The sequence below is a fragment of the Rhinolophus ferrumequinum genome, chromosome 10 (genome assembly GCF_004115265.2).
Source record: "Rhinolophus ferrumequinum isolate MPI-CBG mRhiFer1 chromosome 10, mRhiFer1_v1.p, whole genome shotgun sequence".
Taxonomy (NCBI): Eukaryota; Metazoa; Chordata; class Mammalia; order Chiroptera; family Rhinolophidae; genus Rhinolophus; species Rhinolophus ferrumequinum.
Genome location: NC_046293.1, coordinates 87,114,658 through 87,134,496, shown reverse-complemented (window position 1 = coordinate 87,134,496; position 19,839 = coordinate 87,114,658). Strand labels below are relative to the sequence as shown.

The window sequence follows — 19,839 nt, the reverse complement described above, 5'->3', positions numbered from 1 at the left end:
GTGGTCAGGAGGGGGAAGTTCAGTGGACTGAGGGCCAGTCCAGGGTTGGGGGAAGGTCCGTTATGCGGGGGTCTTCCTGTCCAGAGGCAGGCAGAGTGGTGTTCAACTCGTCTGGGGTGCCAGGCTATCTCTGTGTGCGAATCCTGGCTCTGCCACTTACAAGCTGTGTGTTCTGGAACGTGGTACTTAGCCTTTCAGTCCCTCAGTTTCCTCATCTATAAATGCTGATAATAATAAATAGTCCATATGAGCTAGTGTATATAAAGTATTTAGAATAGTGCCTAGCGTATGGTGAGGACCTAATACATGTGAGCAAGGGCTTACACATAGAGAGAGAGAGAGAGAGAGAGAGAGAGAGAGAGGGGGAGAGAGAGAGAGAGAGAGAGATAGGCAGATGTTAGATAGATAGATACATTGATAGACAGACAGACAGACATAAAGTGACAGCTATAGGGCTGGCCCCGGCTCTGGCAGACAGTGATGAGGTGTCACAGAGTACAAGAAAAAGAGCACTTTGTGTTCCTGTTCTTCGCACATATGTACAGAGAGCAGCTGAGGGTACCCACTTTTTCAGGGCGCACTCCAGTTCGTTCTTCTCCTCGTGGGCTTCTTGGAGCTGCGAGAAGATTCTGGTCAGAAAATCCTCGAAGTTGGACAGTAAGTGAGGTTCGTCCTTCTTCAGCTGCAGCCAGAGTTGCTTGACATCGCTTTCACTGCAAGAGGAAAGGGACATACACGTGGGAGTGTGGCAACGAGGCTTTACAGCAGCGCAGGTTCCCAGATGTGAAACTGACTGCTGGAAACAACGGTGCCATCATTATGACAACGAGAGCAGCTAACATTTCCCGCATGCTTGCTGTGTGCATATCAGCTCATTTTATCCTCCCGGTAACCTGCGAGGCAGGTGCTGCCGTCACCCGTTTACAGATGAGGAAGCAGATGCTGAGAGGTGAAGTGAGCTGCCTCAGGCCACTCAGCTGGGAAACGATGGGGCCAGGAGGCAAACTCGGGGCTGTCGGGCTCCTGTGGGGGCCTGCTTCTCCGCCTCGCCGACCGCTTCTACTGTCCCATCTCTCTGATGGGCTGGGGGTGCTGGGCACACCCCAGATGCCCGGACGCAGAGAGCAGGGTGGGAGCCTGGTGCATGTGAGGACAAATGCTGGAGCTACAAGAGTGTGTCACCCTAGGAAGGACAGTCCTCACAGCTGAGAGGCAAAGATGTGCCATCTGATGGATGGCAAAGAGCAACTGTCACTGCGGGGAATGGAAGAGAACATGCAGCACCCCACTGGGCCCTGGTGGCACCGGGAATGACTGGCAGGTGAAAGGAAGGGAAGGAGCAAGTCTGAAAGATGTGTGTGCACACACGGAAAGACAAACAGAATGTCAGGAGGGGTGGAGCAGGCAGAGATATGGACACAGGGGACTCCAGGCACAGTGGGCACGTGTGTGCACGCACGGCTACAGAGAGACAAAGACACAGGGACATCCAGGCACAGTGGGCACGAGTGTGCACGCACGGCCACAGAGACACCGAGGCTCATGCTGACCAGCAGGGAGAAATGGGAGGTGGCACACACCTTGGACCCTGCTGTCCTCTCTGGAGAAATTCAATGATCTTCAGGCAACGATCTCACTGAGCCAGAGAGCAATCTGATTTACACACCATTAAATTCTAAAACCAGAAACCCTCAGGATAAAGAATGAAATCCTCTGTGCTGGTGTAACCCGCACTATATTTGAGAAACGTTCCTCAGGAGTGATATGTGATTATGCCCTGTTAGCAATGAGCCGGGGCACAGACGGCGCTCTCTGAGAAATAAACCTACCTCTGGTTACTCACCTCCTCATCCGTCTCATCCCTCCCTCCCTCCGTCCCTGGGTCCACCCCATCCAAACACCCACCGGCTCATCTAGACCACCCATCCACATGGCAGTATTTCTTATCTGTTGAGAACCCAGCGCTAAACTGGATGATATGAAGGAAGCTGGGAGACGAGAGGGGAGGTCAGGCGTGTCCCCGTTTCCCACAATGAGTTTGTTTTCCCCGCACAGAACTGTTGTGGTTGTCCACTTTGGCATATAGGCACCATAGAGATGGCACAACAGGTTCAGAGATGAAAGGCGGCAGGGAGATGCCACGATGGCCGGTCACTGTGGCACGTTGCTCCCCTGATGAGGTAAGTGCGTTGTAAAAACCAAGATCCATCTTGCTAGTCTTGCTAGGTGTGTCCGTGCGCGTCTGCCAAATTCCTCATGTAGCCTGGCAGAGCCGCCCCCATCAGCTAGTGTCCCGGTGGGGTGCAGACCCACTTGACCTTCTCCAAAGCTCTTTGAGCCACTAGTCATGGCCACATCACCTCCCCCCATGTTTCCGGAGAAGGGACAAGTCTCTCAATGCTTGATGAAAAATAAGCCAGGCCCATACGCTGCAAAATCACCCAGTCAATCCGACCACCAAAAAGAGTCGGGAGTCCAGGTGTCCAGTCTCCACCTGGGGTACTCCTCCTGGAAGGACACGGGTGCAGGGCTAGCGTGGGTTCTGCGAGGCCCATCTGTCCACACCCGTCCTCCAGGACAGTCAAGTGGTCACAGCCTCCTCGATCTGCTTCTCTGGCGTCCCACGGTCGTGACCATTCCTCATGCTGGAACTTCACCCACTTCCTTCTTGTTCAACTTCAACGTGGATGGAAATGGCTGCTCACCATTTTCTGTGTATCAAATTTTGTAGACTACTCTTGAAAGCCTCCCCAGAGCCTTGTGTTCTCCAGGATACCTCAGACTGACTCAGCTCTGCACAGGCCTGTCACATAGGTCCTCAGAGTAGCAGCTGGTGAACTCTCGTGATTTGACAGCCCCGCCAGGAGGGTGGCCATCCTGGCCGTGATGGGTGGGCTGAAGGCGCCTCTCTTTACTCCAGTCCCTGGGCTCGCCCACGTCGCCCTCTCTTTCCCCCTCCCCCAGGAGGAGGCCTCATAGGGTCACCGGTCACCGGCGGTGGTCTGTGCTCTGGCCTCTTGTCCTTGGAGAGGCTGGTGTCTGCCTAATGAGCTTCCCATGGAGCTGCAGCCCCACCACAGCCACGGGCCCCACTCCAGCTTGGCAGATCTGGGCCTGCAGCAGAGCTCCTGCTGCTGCCATTGTCATTCCACTTCCTGTGCGAAGCCTCCCACAGGGCTCTCTCCTAGGCCTCTGCCTGTCCCTTCCTTACCTGGCAAAAGCTCTTGCCAGACTTTCTCAACCCTGACACAGTCTGCAAATCATTTGCACAGCCTACATTTGCTGAAAACTTCACAGAGCAGCAGACACTTTCTGCGGCCAGTGGGCTGTGTGCAGGCCCCTTCTCTGTTCTTCCTCTTTGTCACCTTCCAGTACAGGGTCTCCTCTTCCCAAGCTCAGGACACACCAGTTGCAATCCTGTGGCCATTCCCACCCCTCATGAAGCACCCAACATCTAGAGACCCCGAAATGGGAAAAGGGGGCAGAACGCATTCCACGTTTTTCAAGTCCCTGTCTGGTTTTCATCATCTATACCATCACGATTTTAGTTTAGTTAAATTTAATTTTATTTTACTTTTGTTTTGTTTTACTTTATGTTACTTTTTCTTATTTTATTTTATATCATTTCATTTTGTTTTACATGTCAGGGCTTAGATCCACATGTCTCTTTATTCCAAAATACATTTTGGAAAAAAAGAAAAGAAAATTGGGGTATTGTTTCGTTTGAAGTTCCAACTATCTGAAATATTCAGATTATCCCAGTAGCTGGTAAAAACTGGTTAGTTTCCTGCCTCGGCTTCCTGACGGGTTTGGTTTAGTTCAGGGATACAATGTATGAACACTTCCACGTAGAGAGTCTTTGCGGGAGCCTGCCACGGGTGGGGTGGCTGGGACGCACTGCAACCCCAGAGACCCTGGGTTGGCTCCAAGGGAGGTGGCAATGCTGGCGAGAGGATGGTGAGGCCTGAGGCGAATCTCACTGAAAACCGTCAGGCACCGCCCCCTGATGTGTGAGCACGCCTCGCTGAGCCAGGGACTGTGCTGATCACGTAAGTGAGGAGAGTGGGAGAGACAGGCAGAGGGTCATGCCCACGCAGAAACACGTCCAAGGCTGAGACCACCCAGGACCGTGACACGCAGACAGATCATTGCAAAGGACAGGCTGTGTGGACCAAGACCTGCAGCTGGCAGCTCGGAGCTTGGGGCTTAACACACGCCAATGGTCGAATGGACCAGATAAAGAGGCTGCGGCTAGGCTGGGCTCCACCCCCCAATCCCTGTGATCACTTACTCTTCCAGAACCTTCTGGGCTCCAAGTCTGTCCATCAGCATCTGGAACTGGGCTTCCTCATCTTCGTCCAAGTCGCCCAGGTCCTCTTCCCCTCTGGACTGGTACACCTTCTCTTCCTGGAGCTGGGACATCTGTTCACCTGCATCTTCCTCACTTGGCTCATTCTGGCTGAAGAAGAAGTGACCTGGGGATGCATGGCACAAGAATATGAACTAGGCAATATTCACCCAGGAAGACCTTCGCTTTCTCACTTGCTGTGAATCATTTGGGGTTCATCTGAGAGAAGAAAAGGGGAAACCCCCTACAGCACAGATCCTTGGATACCATGTTCTGGATTTTGTGTCTTTCCTACTTCCAAGAGATACTGCCAGAGATGCTAGAACCTGGGAAAGGCAGGAGGCATGGCAGGTACTGTGGCACCTGGATGGTTCTTGATTCTTTAAAGTCTGGCTCAGAACTCATCTCTTCATTGATTTCTTCTCTACACAACCAGACCTTCCCTCCCCTGCACTCCCGCAGCTGCCTGCCTATGCTCCATGCTGCTACCATCTCAGCATCCTGACTCCACCATCGCTCTACTTCACATTCACAAGTTACTCAGCGGTTCGGGTGCACTTTTCCATACGCAGACTGCCTGGCAACACAGCAATCTGTCATTTATAAGCTCATGCCACTTCAAACTCATCAAGGTCAGGAAGGGCATCAGATACTTCTAAGTAAAGTGAACAGCACCTTGTATGAGCTATATGAGTGGTGAAACTTACCTGTTGATATATCTGACCAGTATTTGCTCTAATCCATATTAGATCAATATGGTTTGATGGCATATCTAGTTTCTTTGTCTTGTTCACGGATCTCAGTTCTCTTTCCTCCTAGTTATCTTGAGGATGACGGGTCTATTCAAACCTTCTAGAAATTTATCTGAAGCTGGCACCCCTCACCTTGAAAGACTCAGCCAGACTCGGGTTGGAGTCATCCCACTCTGTCATCCACTAGTATTGAGGCAGAAAGGAGAGGCTGGAAATCTATGTCAGCTCCCCATTTTGTGCCAGGCCTTCTGCCAGAGCTCCCCTGCACGCCCCTCGGCATTCCTGGGTGGCAGGGGAGTTGGCAGTGATGGTGTGGTGAGCGATGAGTAACAGTGGTGTGCGCAGCCAAGGAGGACATGTGAAAAAAGACCCCCCCACCCCCAAATCCAGAGCCCGGAAACTTCAGGAAGGCAGGAAAGCTTGTGCTCCAAGGACCCCGACATCTGGTGGGGCACGGCTGTACTTTAGGGTGGACCCACACCCTGAGGCCCCAGCACCCAACAGAACTTACTAAAACCAGTGGTGAACTCCTCTGGGGTCAGATAGCCGTTGCCATCCGCGTCCAGGGCATCAAACACATCTTCCAGTTCCTCCAGGCTGAGTGGCAACTCCGCGTGGAGCCTCTGAAAACAAGCCAGACCACAGTGGTTCACCCCGCGCTGACCATGGAGGGCTGCCTGGGGCTGCAGAGCCTCTCGCCAGCAGCAGTCTAGAGATGCCCGTCCTACACAAGACAGCAGCCTGCTGCGGAAGCCGGCGTTCCCATCCTTCCCCTCTGAGTATTCGAACGTCCATTTATGGGGCGACGACCAATGTGCTAGGCAATTTGCTAAGTGAGTTATAAGTAAGTGAACATGTATATATTTATCAATATATTTATATATCATTTACAAGCATATATATTTGCTTTTAATTCTTAAGACAATCCTTTGAGGTGGGCATTATTATCCCCATTTTCCAGAGAACTGTGAAGTTCTATCACCTGTCTCAAGGTTGCCCAGCCAGTAAATGACATTGCCAGGAGTCAAATCCAGGTCTGACTCCAGAGTTCACACCTGTAAAGGACTGAGACTGTCCAGGACTCAATTGTAGGATGGTATGTACACAGCATGGTGCTGTCAAGTTCAATGAGATAACGAGTGTAAAGAATATAGCACAGGGCCTGGCAGCGAGAGACATAGAGGGAGAGGGGAGGGAGGGAGAGGGGAGGGAGGGGGCCACTGACCCCCCAAGGCCACTCGGGGAATGAGTGGCAGAGCCAGGTTTTGTGCCCAGTTTTTCCTGCTCTGCCCAAGCCCCCTTTCCTCTGCCCTGCTCCCTCCCCTGTTGAGATGCAGGTGTGAGTTACATTCAGAGCCTTCCCTAATGGAGGCCACTCCTGTCCCAGGGCCCCAGCACCGCGTTTGGACTCACATATTGGTCCTTCAGCTCTGAGGGGGTGCTGGATAAGCCCCCTTCTTCCCTCTGAGTGACCTGCACCCATGGCACCAGGCTGTGCCCCACTCCTGCTCCCTTCTGGCTCTCAACTAATTCCTGGATAAGATGTTAACTGCCACTGGCTTAAGGTATCGATCCCCTGAGAGTATCTGTGTTTTAGAGGGGCAACTAGCCAAGATGGTGTGAGAGGTCACAAATAAACACTGGACCTGAGTCCTGAGTTCACTGGGACCACACAATGATGGAAAGGCAGGGACCAATGGCTGGGATGAGGAGCAACGGGCTGAGTGCCAGGCTGCCCTCTGGCTTCTGCCTGAGGCGCAGTGGCCCCGGGCCAAGGCCAACGTGCATAGTTGAAGCAAGTGTCCTTTTATACCCTAATAATCTAAGTCTCCAAACGAGGACTCCCCAAGGAGTTCATTATATATCCCAGCCCACCCTCCCTCTCCTCCCAGTTATCCAAGAGACAACCGCACAAAACTGCCTGTGTGAACTGACAGCTGAAGACAATGAACACAGGGCTGCAGGAAGGAAGGTATGCACCCATCTGAACAAAAAAGAGCCTGCAGGTGTGAAAGCCTGTAACACAACGTGCAAGAACCCTTGGCTTGATCCTGTGGCAATCTGCTAGCTGATACGCCATGAAGTTTAATTTGGCAGGTACATCCATGAGGGAGACTGTGATGCATCACAAAGTGGGGAGACAGAATGATGTGGAAGCTATTTAGAAGAATTGAATTAAATACGAATGAGGTTTTTTTGTTTTGCTTTTTGTTTTTTAAGAAAGGGGAGTGAGAGTGTGTGCAAAATTCTAGAAGTACACTGCTTAGCAGACAGCAGAATCTCTGGCTGGCCAACAACCCATAAAGGAGCTGTCTCAAAAGCCACAGTAAGAACAGGGAGCGAGGAGGGAGTCAGTTTTGCAAGCAGGAAGTTTATTAGCTCCACTGAAACAAAAGGCCTCACCCTGAAGGTGGGGTGAGAACTCCAGCTCCTGTCCTATCCAGATTCCAGTCCTTTCCTTGGAAACAGCCTTCTCCCATCCCTCCCCTCAGCCTGGGCTTGCTGGACCTCATCTGAAATGCCATGTGTCACCGGTGCTGGGGCTAGAGATGGGCTGGGAGGGAAGGGCCGAGGTCAGTGGGACCCTCAACTTGCCTTTCGCCCAAACCAGCCCCCACGTGGTAGCTTGTCGCTTGTTAGTGTGAAGCAGGAAGAGCTACGTGATAATCTACCTTAGGCACCCATTCCTGAATCTAACAACACCTCCGATCACAAATCCTTCCCGTTACCTAATCCCGGTCCTTCTCGTCTACATCTCAGACCTGGTTCCCTCTTTCTGTTGTCAGTGAGGATGGGGAAAGCAGTATTACATCCTCCACGTAATTCTTACTCTTCCCGTCCTGGGTGCTTCTTAGCACCAGGTGCTTCTTCAGCTTCTCTGCAAGCTGCCCCATGCCACATTCTTTAACCCGTCTTTATTGGCCCTACTTGGAAAATCCTTTAGTCTTAAGAACTATAATTACCTCTTATTTATCTTTCCTCTCAGGGCTTGCAGAGCCGCGTAAAACCAACTTATTCTGGTCTTGTCCCCTGGGTACCTAGTGCTGTGTACAGACAAAATTATTCATTCCACTGTGCAAATAACCTGCGAGGTTCTGAGAGTTGCCTACGAAAGTCACAGCAGAGACCAGAGCTGGATGAAGAACCCATTTCCCACTCAGGGCTCCCACGTTCCCACGCGGTCCAACGGTCCTTGATGCACACGTTCTGTAACTCCCTCTGCATTACCACTCACAGCTGCCCACCGCCACCTGAAGTCTACCTGGCCGGCACCACCACTTTACTAGCCTTCCAGAGATCCTGTCGCACTTACAGACCCTGTTTCACTTCCACTTCCATCTGGAAGGGCAGGCAGGGGAGAGAAGACATGGGAGGAAGTCAGCTCGCCCTGTTCACACAGCCCACAGCCCAGCCAGCTCTTTAGAATTCCAGGGCTCCTTGAAACACGGGCCTCCCTCCCCGCCTTCAAGTAAACTCTGATTTTTCTGCTGTACTCTCAGCTCTGGCATCGCTTCTTCAGTGAGCCTCTGCGACCACCAGGTTATACAGGCTCCCCAAAACACATTCTCTCATGTATAAGTCTCACCTCAGTTTGTATTTTACATAGTGTAGGAGCGGTTCCTTGATGAATGTCTGCTCCTTTCAGTGGACTGGTAGCTCTGAGAACAGGAATCCCATTCATTCATTTTTCCTCACTATTGTGTCCCCAAGACTTAGCTCAATGCTGACAAACATGGAGAATTTAGATATCTGTTGATTGACTGAATAAGTAAATGAGTGACTAAGAGTGTTCACAGAGGGGGCCAACCCAGTGGCTCAGGCAGTTGGAGCTCCCTGCTCCTAACTTCGAAGGCTGCCGGTTCGATTCCCACATGGGCCAGTGGGCTCTCAACCACAAGGTTGCCAGTTCAACTCCTCGAGTCCTGCGGGCTCTCAACCACAAGGTTGCTGGTTCGACTCTCGCAAAGGATGGTGGGCTGCGCCCCCTGCAACTAGCAATGGCAACTTGACCTGGAGCTGAGCTGCGCCCTCCACAAAACTACAATTGAAAGGACAACAACTTGACTTGGAAAAAATCCTGGAAGTACACACTGTTCCCCAATAAAGTCCTGTTCCCCTTCCCCAATAAAATCTTTTTTAAAAAAAAGTGATCGCCGGCGATGCTAAACTCCTATTTACAGAACACTGGTCTAGACTCCTGACCAGCACTGCTGTTGGTTGCCGGGCAAGGTCTTATAAATGGGATTTTCCAGGACCTGGACCAGAGTGCAGTCCTGCAGCAGCAGTACTGAGGGTTTAGGCTCAAGAGCCATGGAAAAATGCTGTATTTGTTGCTCTCCAGCCAGACCCCTCTACCTTCCAGGTAACCAGACCAGCAACATGTCTCATGCAGATTAAAGTGAATGTTTACACAGCTTTGAACAGGTCTAAGAGAACACTTCTAATAGAGAAAACTAGAACAGAGCCACCTTTATGGTCAGAATTCAAATTTGCCTCCTTTCCTGTTTAGAGCTCTGTGCCAGCACCGACCACTCTCTTCCCTGTGGTGTAGCTCAGTTTCCAGAACCAAATATCTTCAAGGTGAGGGTGTGAGGTCCAGGAGGCAGGAGCTACCTTTTTTCTTCTCCCTGCTTTGATTTGTGTGGTTTGGGCCGATTCCTTGGTGTAAACTAGGGCTTCTTAACCTCTGTACTATTGACATCTTGAAATGGATAATTCTTTGCTGGAGAGGGAAGTGGGGAAGGAGCTGCCCTGTGCATTACAGGATATTTAGCCACCTCCCTGGGCATTACCTAGCAGATGCTAGTAGCACCTCCTTCGCCAGTAGTTTCAATCAAAAATATCTGCAGACATTGGCAAATGTCCTCTAAGAGGCAAAGTCATGTAGACTCATGTAGACTGGACACAAACAAGAAGAGTAGCAGCTGGAAACGAGTGGAAGGAGCCGTCTTCAGCAGAAATGGCCTTTCTCTATCTCTGATGAAGGGCAGATCCTTGCACTTAAAATCACAGTATGATGGTACAGCCACTGTGGAAAACAGCATGGCAGTCCCTCAAAAATTAAACAGAATTAACACATGATCCAGTAATGCCACTTCTGGGTATATACCCAAAAGAATTGAAAGCAGGGATTTGAAGAATATTTATACACTCATGTTCATAGCAGTATTAGTCACACTCAAAGGTGTGAAGCAACCCAAGGGTCCATCAGCTGGTAAACGGATAAACAAAATGTGGTATGTACGCACAGGGGAATACTATTCAGCCTTAAAAAGGAAGGAAGTTCCAACATATGCTACAACGTGGATGAACACTGAGATTATGCTAAGTGAACCAAGCCAGTCACAAAAAGACAAATGCTGTATGATCCCACTTATATGAGCTATTTAGAGTAGTCAAATTCATAGACAGGAAGTAGAATGGTGGTTACCAGGAACGAGGAGGAGGTGGGAATGGGGAGTAGTGTTTAATGGGGACAGAGTTTCTATTTTGCGAGATGAAGAGTACTGGAAATGGATGGTGGTGATGGCTGCACAACAAAGTGAATGTACTGAGTACCAGTGAACTACACACTTAAAAATGGTTAAGATGGTAAATTTTATGTTACCATGTTTCCCCGAAGATATGACCTAGTCAGACAATCAGCTCTAATGCGTCTTTTGGAGCAAACATTACTATAAGACCCAGTCTTATTTTACTATAAGATCTGGTATAATATAACATAACATAATATAATATAATATAATATAATATAATATAATACCCAGTCTTATTTTACTATAAGATCCAGTAAAATATAATATAATATAATACCAGGTCTTATATTAATGTTTGCTCCAAAAGACGCATTAGAGCTGATTGTCCAGCTAGATCTTATTTTCGAGGAAACGGGGTAAGTATATTTTACCACAATTTAAAAAAACACCACAATGTGGAGGACACTAGGGATTGGGTTAAGACACAGGGTACAAGTCCCCCCAACCCCCACCAATCTCCCGTCCCACAAGTGCATGTATGAGGGGATTTTCAGGGCCTGGTCTCAGGGCTAAGTGCTCATTTATTCTCTCCTAATCCTGGAAGGCACTATAAATAATTCACAGGTTAGAAACTATGGCCTGGAGGCTGGAGACACTTACACAAACACATCGCTAGTCAAGTTGCTGATTCAGGATTAAAACACAGGTAAATTTCCCTCATACATCTTTAAATCTTCTTGCTAACCTAAATAGGAGTCCGCTAACTTTTTTGTAAAGGATCAGAGAGGACACATTTTTAGGCTTTTCAAGCCCTTCAGTCTTTGTCACAACTACTCAGCCCTGTCTTTGGACGATATGTACATGAATGAATACACTGTGTTCCAATTAAACTTTACTTGCAAAAACAGGTAATGGGCAGATCTGGTTGTTTTGCCAACTCCCAGATGATTCTTAACAGTTTGGCTAAACTAGGAATTCTAGGCAGTGTTGGGAGGTGGGTACCACTCCTCCAAAATATCAGGTAAATAGGGTTTTTGAGGCTCTGGATTCTTCAGAGAGAACTCCTGCCCATCCTGTCCCCCACCCCTCCCCCAGCTGCAGGAGTCCCTTTGTGCCCTCTCCAGCCTGGCCCTCTCACGTCCCTCTGTCCCCCTGAGGCAGGACTAACTCTCCCTCAGGGACCCTCAGCCCCATGACTCTGCTTCTCTAGGGGACTGTACCAGACCCCACCCTGCAAAGCAACCCGCACCCCAGTTCTGCCTGGAGTGACCCATGGAAGCAAAGAGGCTCCTTGTGGAGGAGGGAGTGAGCTCTTGGGGGCCATGGTGGGGCTGAGGGCTCACAAACTGCTGCCTCAAGTCTGTTCACACGGTCAGAGGTCACCATCTGCCGTCCCTGTAGCAGAATGTCTGCACATGGAGCCGGAGCACAGGGCAGCTTTCACCCCTGCCCTCAGTGCAGCCCACCTGAGGTTCCTCCAGGGACCTCCAAGTCTTCTCCGGGCCCCTGCTCCTTCCCTTTCGTGCTCCCTGCTCCATGGTGGGGGGGGCTGACTGCCTCCTGCTGGGGCTCGGGCCACAGTGGCAGTCTCCCCCACCTCTCACGAGACTATGAAGTCCATCTCACCCTCTGCAAATGGACTTTTGTTGATCAGGAGGAAGAACAAGAGCACTGAGGGCGGAGCTTAACCCTCCCCTTCCTTTTTCAAAACAACAGCAAGCTCTGTGGTTTTGTCCCAACTCGGCTTCTCTACCCGCGCTTGGTTCTCCATGCCACCTGACCCATAGCCTCTCCTTCCTTAAGAGACATTCTCTGCTTTAAAGGGCCTTTCCTGGTGGATGAACTTGTGTGTGTGTGTGAATATATTAAACTCTTCTCCTTCCAGTTCCTGTGAGGCTGTGCTGGGAGCTGATGGTGAGAAAGGTGGTGATGGCTAGGTCCAAAGAGCTGGCCACCAACCAAAGGAGGGTGACCACCCCACAAAGGAGCTGAAAGTGGGAGTGATGGACAGCAGGCAGATGTCTGTAGGTTCTGCCCCGGAGAACCAAGGGGCACGTGGGCTTTCCACAGAAAGCCCAGACTGACTGTCCTTCACTCATGTCTTTCCAGCCCATCTTTCTCCAGATATGACCACTGAAAGCAGCAGAGAGATGGCGCTTAAATGATGTGTTTTGTCCCCTTTCTTGATAGCACTTTCTCATCTGAAGAATGGAAAATTTCAAATGCTGCATTGTCCATAGGTACAGAAACTTCAGAAAACTCAGGATGTCCATCCTCTTTCCTCCTACCTGAGTCAGGTGTGACGGCTGAGGGAGGAAAACCGGGGAGGGATGAGCTGAGCTGGTCCTTCTGGGACTTGATGTTTCTGACTTCATACCAAGTCAAATAATGATTTCTTTAACAATGTACACCGGACAGTTTAGGTTCCCATGCCTGTCCCTCCCGCCACGTGGGCTTCAGTGAAGGTGAACGGGGATCTACAGCGAGGTGCACCGTGCACGTGATACAGGCTGACCCTCAACAAATGTGAATTCCCTTTTCTTTCTTTCAAGGGGATAAGCAAACGTTCAGGATGCCATTGAAACTACCACCACCAACCACCACTACCACCGACCTGCGCGTGGCAATTACGAAGTTCACAGACAGGGATCTGTCGATGGTTTCTCAAAACACACTGAATCTGGCCTTCCTTCCATGTGAAGTGCGACTTTGGCAATGAATTCAGTGACCGAAATTTATTGGCGGGTCAATCACTGAAAACCGACATGGCCTGAGCTCACCGGTGGGCTTAGCGGGCTCTGTTTCCCAGGTCTTCCCCTCAATTCATGCAACTGCTCGGTGGTGGAAGGGCTCTGGGGAAGCCCGTGGGGCCAGGGACAGAAGGCCCACACTTTCTTCATCCAGTTCGCAGGCTCATTCTTCGCCTCCACACCTCGCGCCTTACACGTACAAGCAGAGATGAGACGGATACCAGTGACGTCTATATTTCACTGCGCACCTTTAGTGTATTCTGAAAAACTAGACTTAAAAAAAGAATAGCTGGCTGTTGTAGGTCTTTCTCCTAACAGAACAGCTATGTATCCCTTCAAAATGCTCTGGACAGAGCGAGTGGTGAGAATATTGGGGGGGAAAGAGTTGTTTTCATAGAGCTCTAGTAGAGGCTGCGTGTTATTTATTCAAAATCTGGGTGAAATCATGACTCAGCACAAGAAACGTACGTGAGACGCTGAGAAGAACCTGTTGACACTAATGGTGGAAAGGCACCAGACCAGAGGTGGGCAAACCATGCCCTGGCCTCTAAGTTAGACCTAAGCCTGTTCCAGTGAGCTAACAATGGCCTTCGCATTTTTAAATGGTTGAAAGAAATATCAAAAGAAGAATAGTATTTGGTAACACACGAAAATTACATAAAATTCTAATTTCAGTGTCCATAAATAAAGTTTTATTGGAACAGAGCCATGCTCATTCATTTACGTATTGCCTATGGCTGCTCACGCTACAGCGCAGAATTAAGTAGTCGTGATTGAGACCTCGTAGCCCATACAGCCTAAAATACTTATTCTCTGGCCCTTCACAGACAAAGTTTGCTGAGTCCCACACTCGTGCAATGACATGCACTGAGGACATGCAATGTCTCTCTCTGGGAATGGTTACGAGAGGGTGAGGTGGGGGTGGGTTGGAGCGTGACAGAGATAAGATGCCTCCTCCTGGGTTGGGGCACCTGACGCTGTACCTGTCCCTCAGGCACACACAGCACCTTGCAGGGAGGACCTCAGCACAGCTCAGAGCTTTGCTGTGAAGTGACAAATCAGTGCTTTTCTGCCTTTGTTTCAGGAGGTTCTTCACCATGTCGCACTTAAGACCCTTCTGTCACTATCACCCTTTTCCACAACCCTGGGGAGTTTCTGAGTCAGAGCAGGGAAATACATATTCTCCCTGCACCCCGCGAGTATGATAGCAAGTAAAGGCCAGAAAAAGAAGGGACCCAGGAGATCTGGCTCCCACTAGAGTTTGGACTGACACCTCCTTCCAGGGCAGACTTGATGGCATCTTTTCTGTTAAAGACACACCTCCAATGGGGCAAGTCCTAACCTGAGACAGGGGGACCCAGGCCGTTTGGCATCCAGGGGGGCAGGCCCAGCTGGCGCCCCTCGTACCTGCATATCCCGCCTGGCGATGAAGCCCTTGCCCTCCACGTCACAGGTCTGGAAGAATTCCTGTGCCTTCCTCAGCATGTCCAGCTCTGCCGGCACCAGCTCCTGGGTCTCCTTACTCTCCAGGTTGTCTAGGGGACCCAGGCGGGCCCCACACCCCTTCGGTCCCTGCGCAGGTTTCTGGGCTCTAGAGACCACGCTCTGGTCAGGGGTAGCCATCCAGGTTTGTCAGTTTCTTCAAGTCTTTTCAGAACCTGAGAATGGAAGATGAGAGCAAGGTCGGTGTGGTGGGGATGGAGTGAGCCTGAAACAGACTGACAGGAGACAAGAGGAAAGCACAGAACCACTCACCAGTGTGCCACAGCATCTCTTAGCAACCACCTCCTAATTAGCAGAAGCTCAGGACAAGGGAAAGTGTGCCACGATCGCTAATAGATCAGTCAAATCATCAAAGAGAAAAGAGAAGGGGGAAAAGAAAACAGACATTTTCAGACTGAAAGGAAGTGGGCAGAGGAAGCCTGAAAATAATTTCTCCCAATTTAAACAAACAACAAAAGAGATCCTGATAGACCAGCTACCATTTATTGAGTGTTTACTTGTAAGCAGACACCAGGCCATGGTCTCTATATACAATTTGTCATTTATTTCTCTCATCTCTCTGAAATAGACATTATCATCTACATTTTATTGAGGCTCAGAGAAGGTGAGTGACTTGACCAAGGTCACACAGCAAGTTGATACAAAAACTGAAATTTAAATGCAAGGTCATCTAATTTGTATTTGATATTAATCTCATGCTGTCCTGACTCCTCAGCATTGCCAAAAGTGGAGGAGGAGTCCCCCCACTCAGAAGCACTCTCCCAATCACTCTCAATCAACTAGTTCTTGGTGAGCTTTCAGCCCATTTCTCAGATTGTGCAGGGGCCGTGATGGATGAATTAGAAAGGGCATCCAATCCTCAAGGAACTTCCTGTTGGACTGCATTTCCTGGGCCTGGTTTGGTGACACCCAAGGCTGTCTTCAGCCGACACGGAATCACAAGTCATATGCTTTGATCAGGTTCTCAAGGAGTTTTTCCAGAAGGTTCACTGCAATGTGATGTCATGGGAGAAGGCATGCAGAACCTGGCTTCTGGTCTGGACTCCACTGCAGCCTAAGAGACCTTGAACAAGTGACCTGCCTGGGCCTCAGTTTCCTCATCTGTATAATGAGAAGACTAGACCTGTTTGTCTTTAAGTCCCCTTCTAGCTCTGACAGTCTGTAAGACTGACATATCAAAATAATAAAATGTTATTAATGAAAAATTGGATTAATATAATAAACTGTCAATATCCTCGGATTTTTCTATCTGAAGAATTTTTGGAAGTAGACTAGGCCCAAATTTTAAATATATGATAACATGTGAATTTTTTTTTCAGGTGTACAATTCTGTATCACATCAGCTATAAATCCCATTGTGTGTTCACCACCCAGTCAGTTCTCCTTCCATCACCATATATTTGATCCCCTTTACTCTCATCTACCTCCCCCCTCCCCCTAACATTTGAATTTAAACATATAGACATGCACTGTGATGCCCTGGAAACTGGAGAAAGTGAAGCCCTAAATCCTATCTCTTGTGTCCACGTGCAGAGAAAAGGTAGAAAATCACTGAACCACCAGGTGGGTTTCTCTGACTGTTATTACAGCCTGGGCCTCTGGCTCAGCTACACCATGACGACAACGTCATCCGTTATTTCATCCCGCCTACCACATGTGTATGGAACCGAGGGCCCCTGGCTGGCAGAGCGCCTCCAGCCCCAGGAAGGAGCTCCTGTAACAGCGTGAGGACAGGCGGGCACGCCGCGCCCGCTCACAGCACCTGGCTGGACAAGGAGCTCCCACTCTGACTCCTCTCACCAGCTCCTCACTTGGGGAATGGTCTTTGTCTTCATCCCTACACGGCGTGAACTGGCCGTCGCCTGATCATAGACAGATTGAACATTTTTATTCTGTCTTCCCCATTCCCCAGAGGGAGCCACCTCGGATGGAAGTGCCGAGAGAGCAGGGCAGTGTCTGCCTGGTTTACGTGGACTGCCTGGCACACCTACGAGCAATGCTGGGCTTCGGGATAATGACGGTGGTGAGGTCTGAGCGCCTATAAATGCACAGCATGAGGAGAACAGCCTGCTGTCTTCCTGTTCTCTGCAAGGTCTCTGCCGTTTTGTAGACTCTACCTCGTTCCCACCTGCTGTTCCCAGGACACTAGGCTAATAACACCTGTCACTCCTTGAGGGTTTTCTCTTGCCAGGTCCCTAACATACTTCATTCTTTGGAAACCTGGCATCCTCCCATAAGGTAAGTAGCATTAGGATTCCTGTCACACATATGAGGACTCTGAGTTTGGAGAGGTTAAGTAACTCGGAACAAGGGCTAGCAGAGTCAGAGACCTCGTGTACTTACTACAGCACGTTGCCTTCCTCTCGTGGGTCCCAGCTGTGGGCTTGCTCTTCAGTCTACTCATCCCCAACTGATAATAACCTAAGTCACCTCCCAGAGGCATGCTCATCATTTTAACATTTATATTTCATTCACTCATTCATTCATTCATTCACTCATTCAGTCATTCGCATACAATATTGATTATTACGTAGCAGCTTCTGAGCTAACACTGAGAAATGTAAATATGAACATAATATGGTCCCTGCCCTTAATGAATAAGTCTCTAATGGTGGGATTTTAGTCATGATGGCTGGCAATGAAGGAAGGCATTTTGGGTTGACTCCCTCCTCCATATCCTTCGAAACAGACTCCATAGCAATCAAGCACTACTGACAAGCTGTGTGACTTAATGAGTCCCTGCACCACCCTGGGCAGGGCAATTAGTAGAGATGATCTCTCAGTTCTAGGTCGGACTTTCTCTGGCTCTCTGCCTTCCCTGGCCCAGGTCACAGGTGAGGCAGGGTATGAAGGAGCCAATCTAATGGTCCTAAAGAAGGCAACCATGAGCAATAGTAGATAGGCACCTTGTCTTGTTTGATTTTAACCCCACCTCCTAGCCTTGAATATGGCATAGAGCAGGTGCTCACTGATGGTTTCCTGAATGAAGGACAAGCAATCTTTTGCTAAATTCTTTGTAGGAGGCCTGAAAATATTTGTAATCCAGTTGGGTAGCTCTATATTCAGGATTTTTTAAAATCTCACAAAGAATGAGTCCAGACTTCTGTTTCTAGTCTAACAGAGACTAGATTCCCTCACAGTTGAAACAATAAAAAATCCAGACAAAATACATTTTTAAATGGTTTTCAAGACACTGGGAATCAAGCAATGAAGGGCAGGGCTGAGACTAGGGTGGGCTGAGTGAAGCTCCTACAGTGCAAAATCAAAAGAGGTATTTACTCTCACGTGCTAACCCTGTATTTGAACAGCTCTATAAGTGATGTCTTCTTCAGAGGGAGGTAAAAAATTTAAAGAGGAATCCACTCTCGAAGCTGTGTACCTGAGAGTGATTACTTTCTAAGTTTTGCACTGTAGTGGCCACCCTCACCTTACCCAAGGCCAAACCCTGTTCTTGAGAGTTTGGGAAACCAATAAAATGAGCCCCATTATTGCCTAAAGAGTTTTTAGGTCATGGCACAGGAGGGGGAAATCCAGGCAGAACCTGGCAAACTCCCTCAGTTGAGGAAACCCAACTATATGCTGCCAATAAGACATGTATTTTAAACATAAAGACACACACAAATCGTTCCGAAAAGTAAAAGGTCCAAAAAATATATACCACATTAACACTAGTCAAGAGAGAGCTACATATTAATATCAGACAAAGTAGATTATAGACAAAGGAATATTGATGAAGATAAAGTAATTTCATACTGATAAAGAAGTCAATTCATCAAAAAGATATATAGTCCTAAATACTTACGCATCTAATAACTGAGTTTTAAAATGATGAAGCAAAAACTGATTGATTGAACTGCAAGGAGAAGGAGACAAATCCACAATCATATTCGAACTCCACCAATAATTAATAAAACAAGTAGACAGAAATCAGTTAAGGATACACAAGACTTGAACAACACCGTCAACTATGTTGATGTAATTGACATTTACAGAGCACTTCACTCAACAACAGCTGAATATGTTGTTTTTTTTCAAGTGCACACGAAATATTTACCAAGAGAGTCCATATTCTGGTCCATGAAACAAGTCTCAATAAATTTAAAAGGATTCAAGTAATACAAAGTACATACTCTGACTCCAGTGGAATTAATTAGAACCAATAACAGAAAGACCACTGGAAAATCCTCGAATATGTGGAAACTGTGAAGTGAGACTTCTGAATAACCCATGGGTCAAAGAAGAAATGAAAAGAGAAATTAAAAACTACTTTGAACTAAATGAAAATGAAAGCACAATATATCAAATGTTGTTGGATATTGCTAAAGTAGTACTCAGGAAAAACACACATAGCACTGAACACATATATTAGAAAAAAAGAAAGGTCTCCAATCTATGACCTCAGCTTCCACCTTAAGAAACTAGAAAAAGAAGAGCAAGTTAAACACAAAATTAGGAAAAGAAATAATAAGGATCAGAGCAGAAATCAATGAAATAGAAAACAACACAGAGAAAGAACAGAGACAATTTCAGAAACTAAAAACTAGTTTTATAAGAAGATGAGTAAAGAGAGAAGACACAAAATACAATATCAGGAATTTGAGAGGGGACACCATAACAAATTCTGTAGACATTGACAGGCTAATAAGGGAATGTTATGAACAACTTTATGCCAATAAACTTGACAATTTAGATGAAATGGACAAATTCCTTGAAGAACATTAAATATGAAAGCTCACTCAAGAAGAAATAGATCATATGAATAACACCATCCTATTTTAAAAATCGACCAGACAGTTAAAAATCTTTCTACGAAGCACCTCTAGGCCCAGATGGCTACGTTGATGAATTCTAGCAAATATTTAAAGTAAAACTAAAGCCAATTCTACGCAAACTCTTCCAGAAAATTGAAGAAGATGAAATAGTTCCTAACATATCCTATAAGGCCAGGACTACCCTGATACCAAAACTGGAAAAGACGTTACAAGAAAAGAAAAATACAGGCCAATATC

At 48.2% G+C, this 19,839-nt stretch overlaps 1 protein-coding gene across 4 annotated transcripts in view; it reads right to left on the bottom strand.

The window, feature by feature from the left end:
• Positions 1-19,839, bottom strand: part of CRACR2A (calcium release activated channel regulator 2A) — a 133,395-nt gene that overhangs the window by 61,638 nt on the left and 51,918 nt on the right. For 3 of the 4 annotated variants that reach the window (XM_033118555.1, XM_033118556.1, XM_033118557.1), the window contains exons 2-5: positions 14,735-14,985; positions 5,612-5,723; positions 4,292-4,475; positions 567-713 (exon numbers count right to left, since the gene is read on the bottom strand). In XM_033118555.1, the coding sequence (XP_032974446.1) occupies positions 567-713; positions 4,292-4,475; positions 5,612-5,723; positions 14,735-14,950 (659 nt within the window). In that variant the 5' untranslated portion in view covers positions 14,951-14,985. Of the gene's footprint in view, positions 1-566; positions 714-4,291; positions 4,476-5,611; positions 5,724-14,734; positions 14,986-15,082; positions 15,160-19,839 lie in introns of all 4 variants that reach the window. The other variant, XM_033118554.1, reaches the window with a different exon arrangement.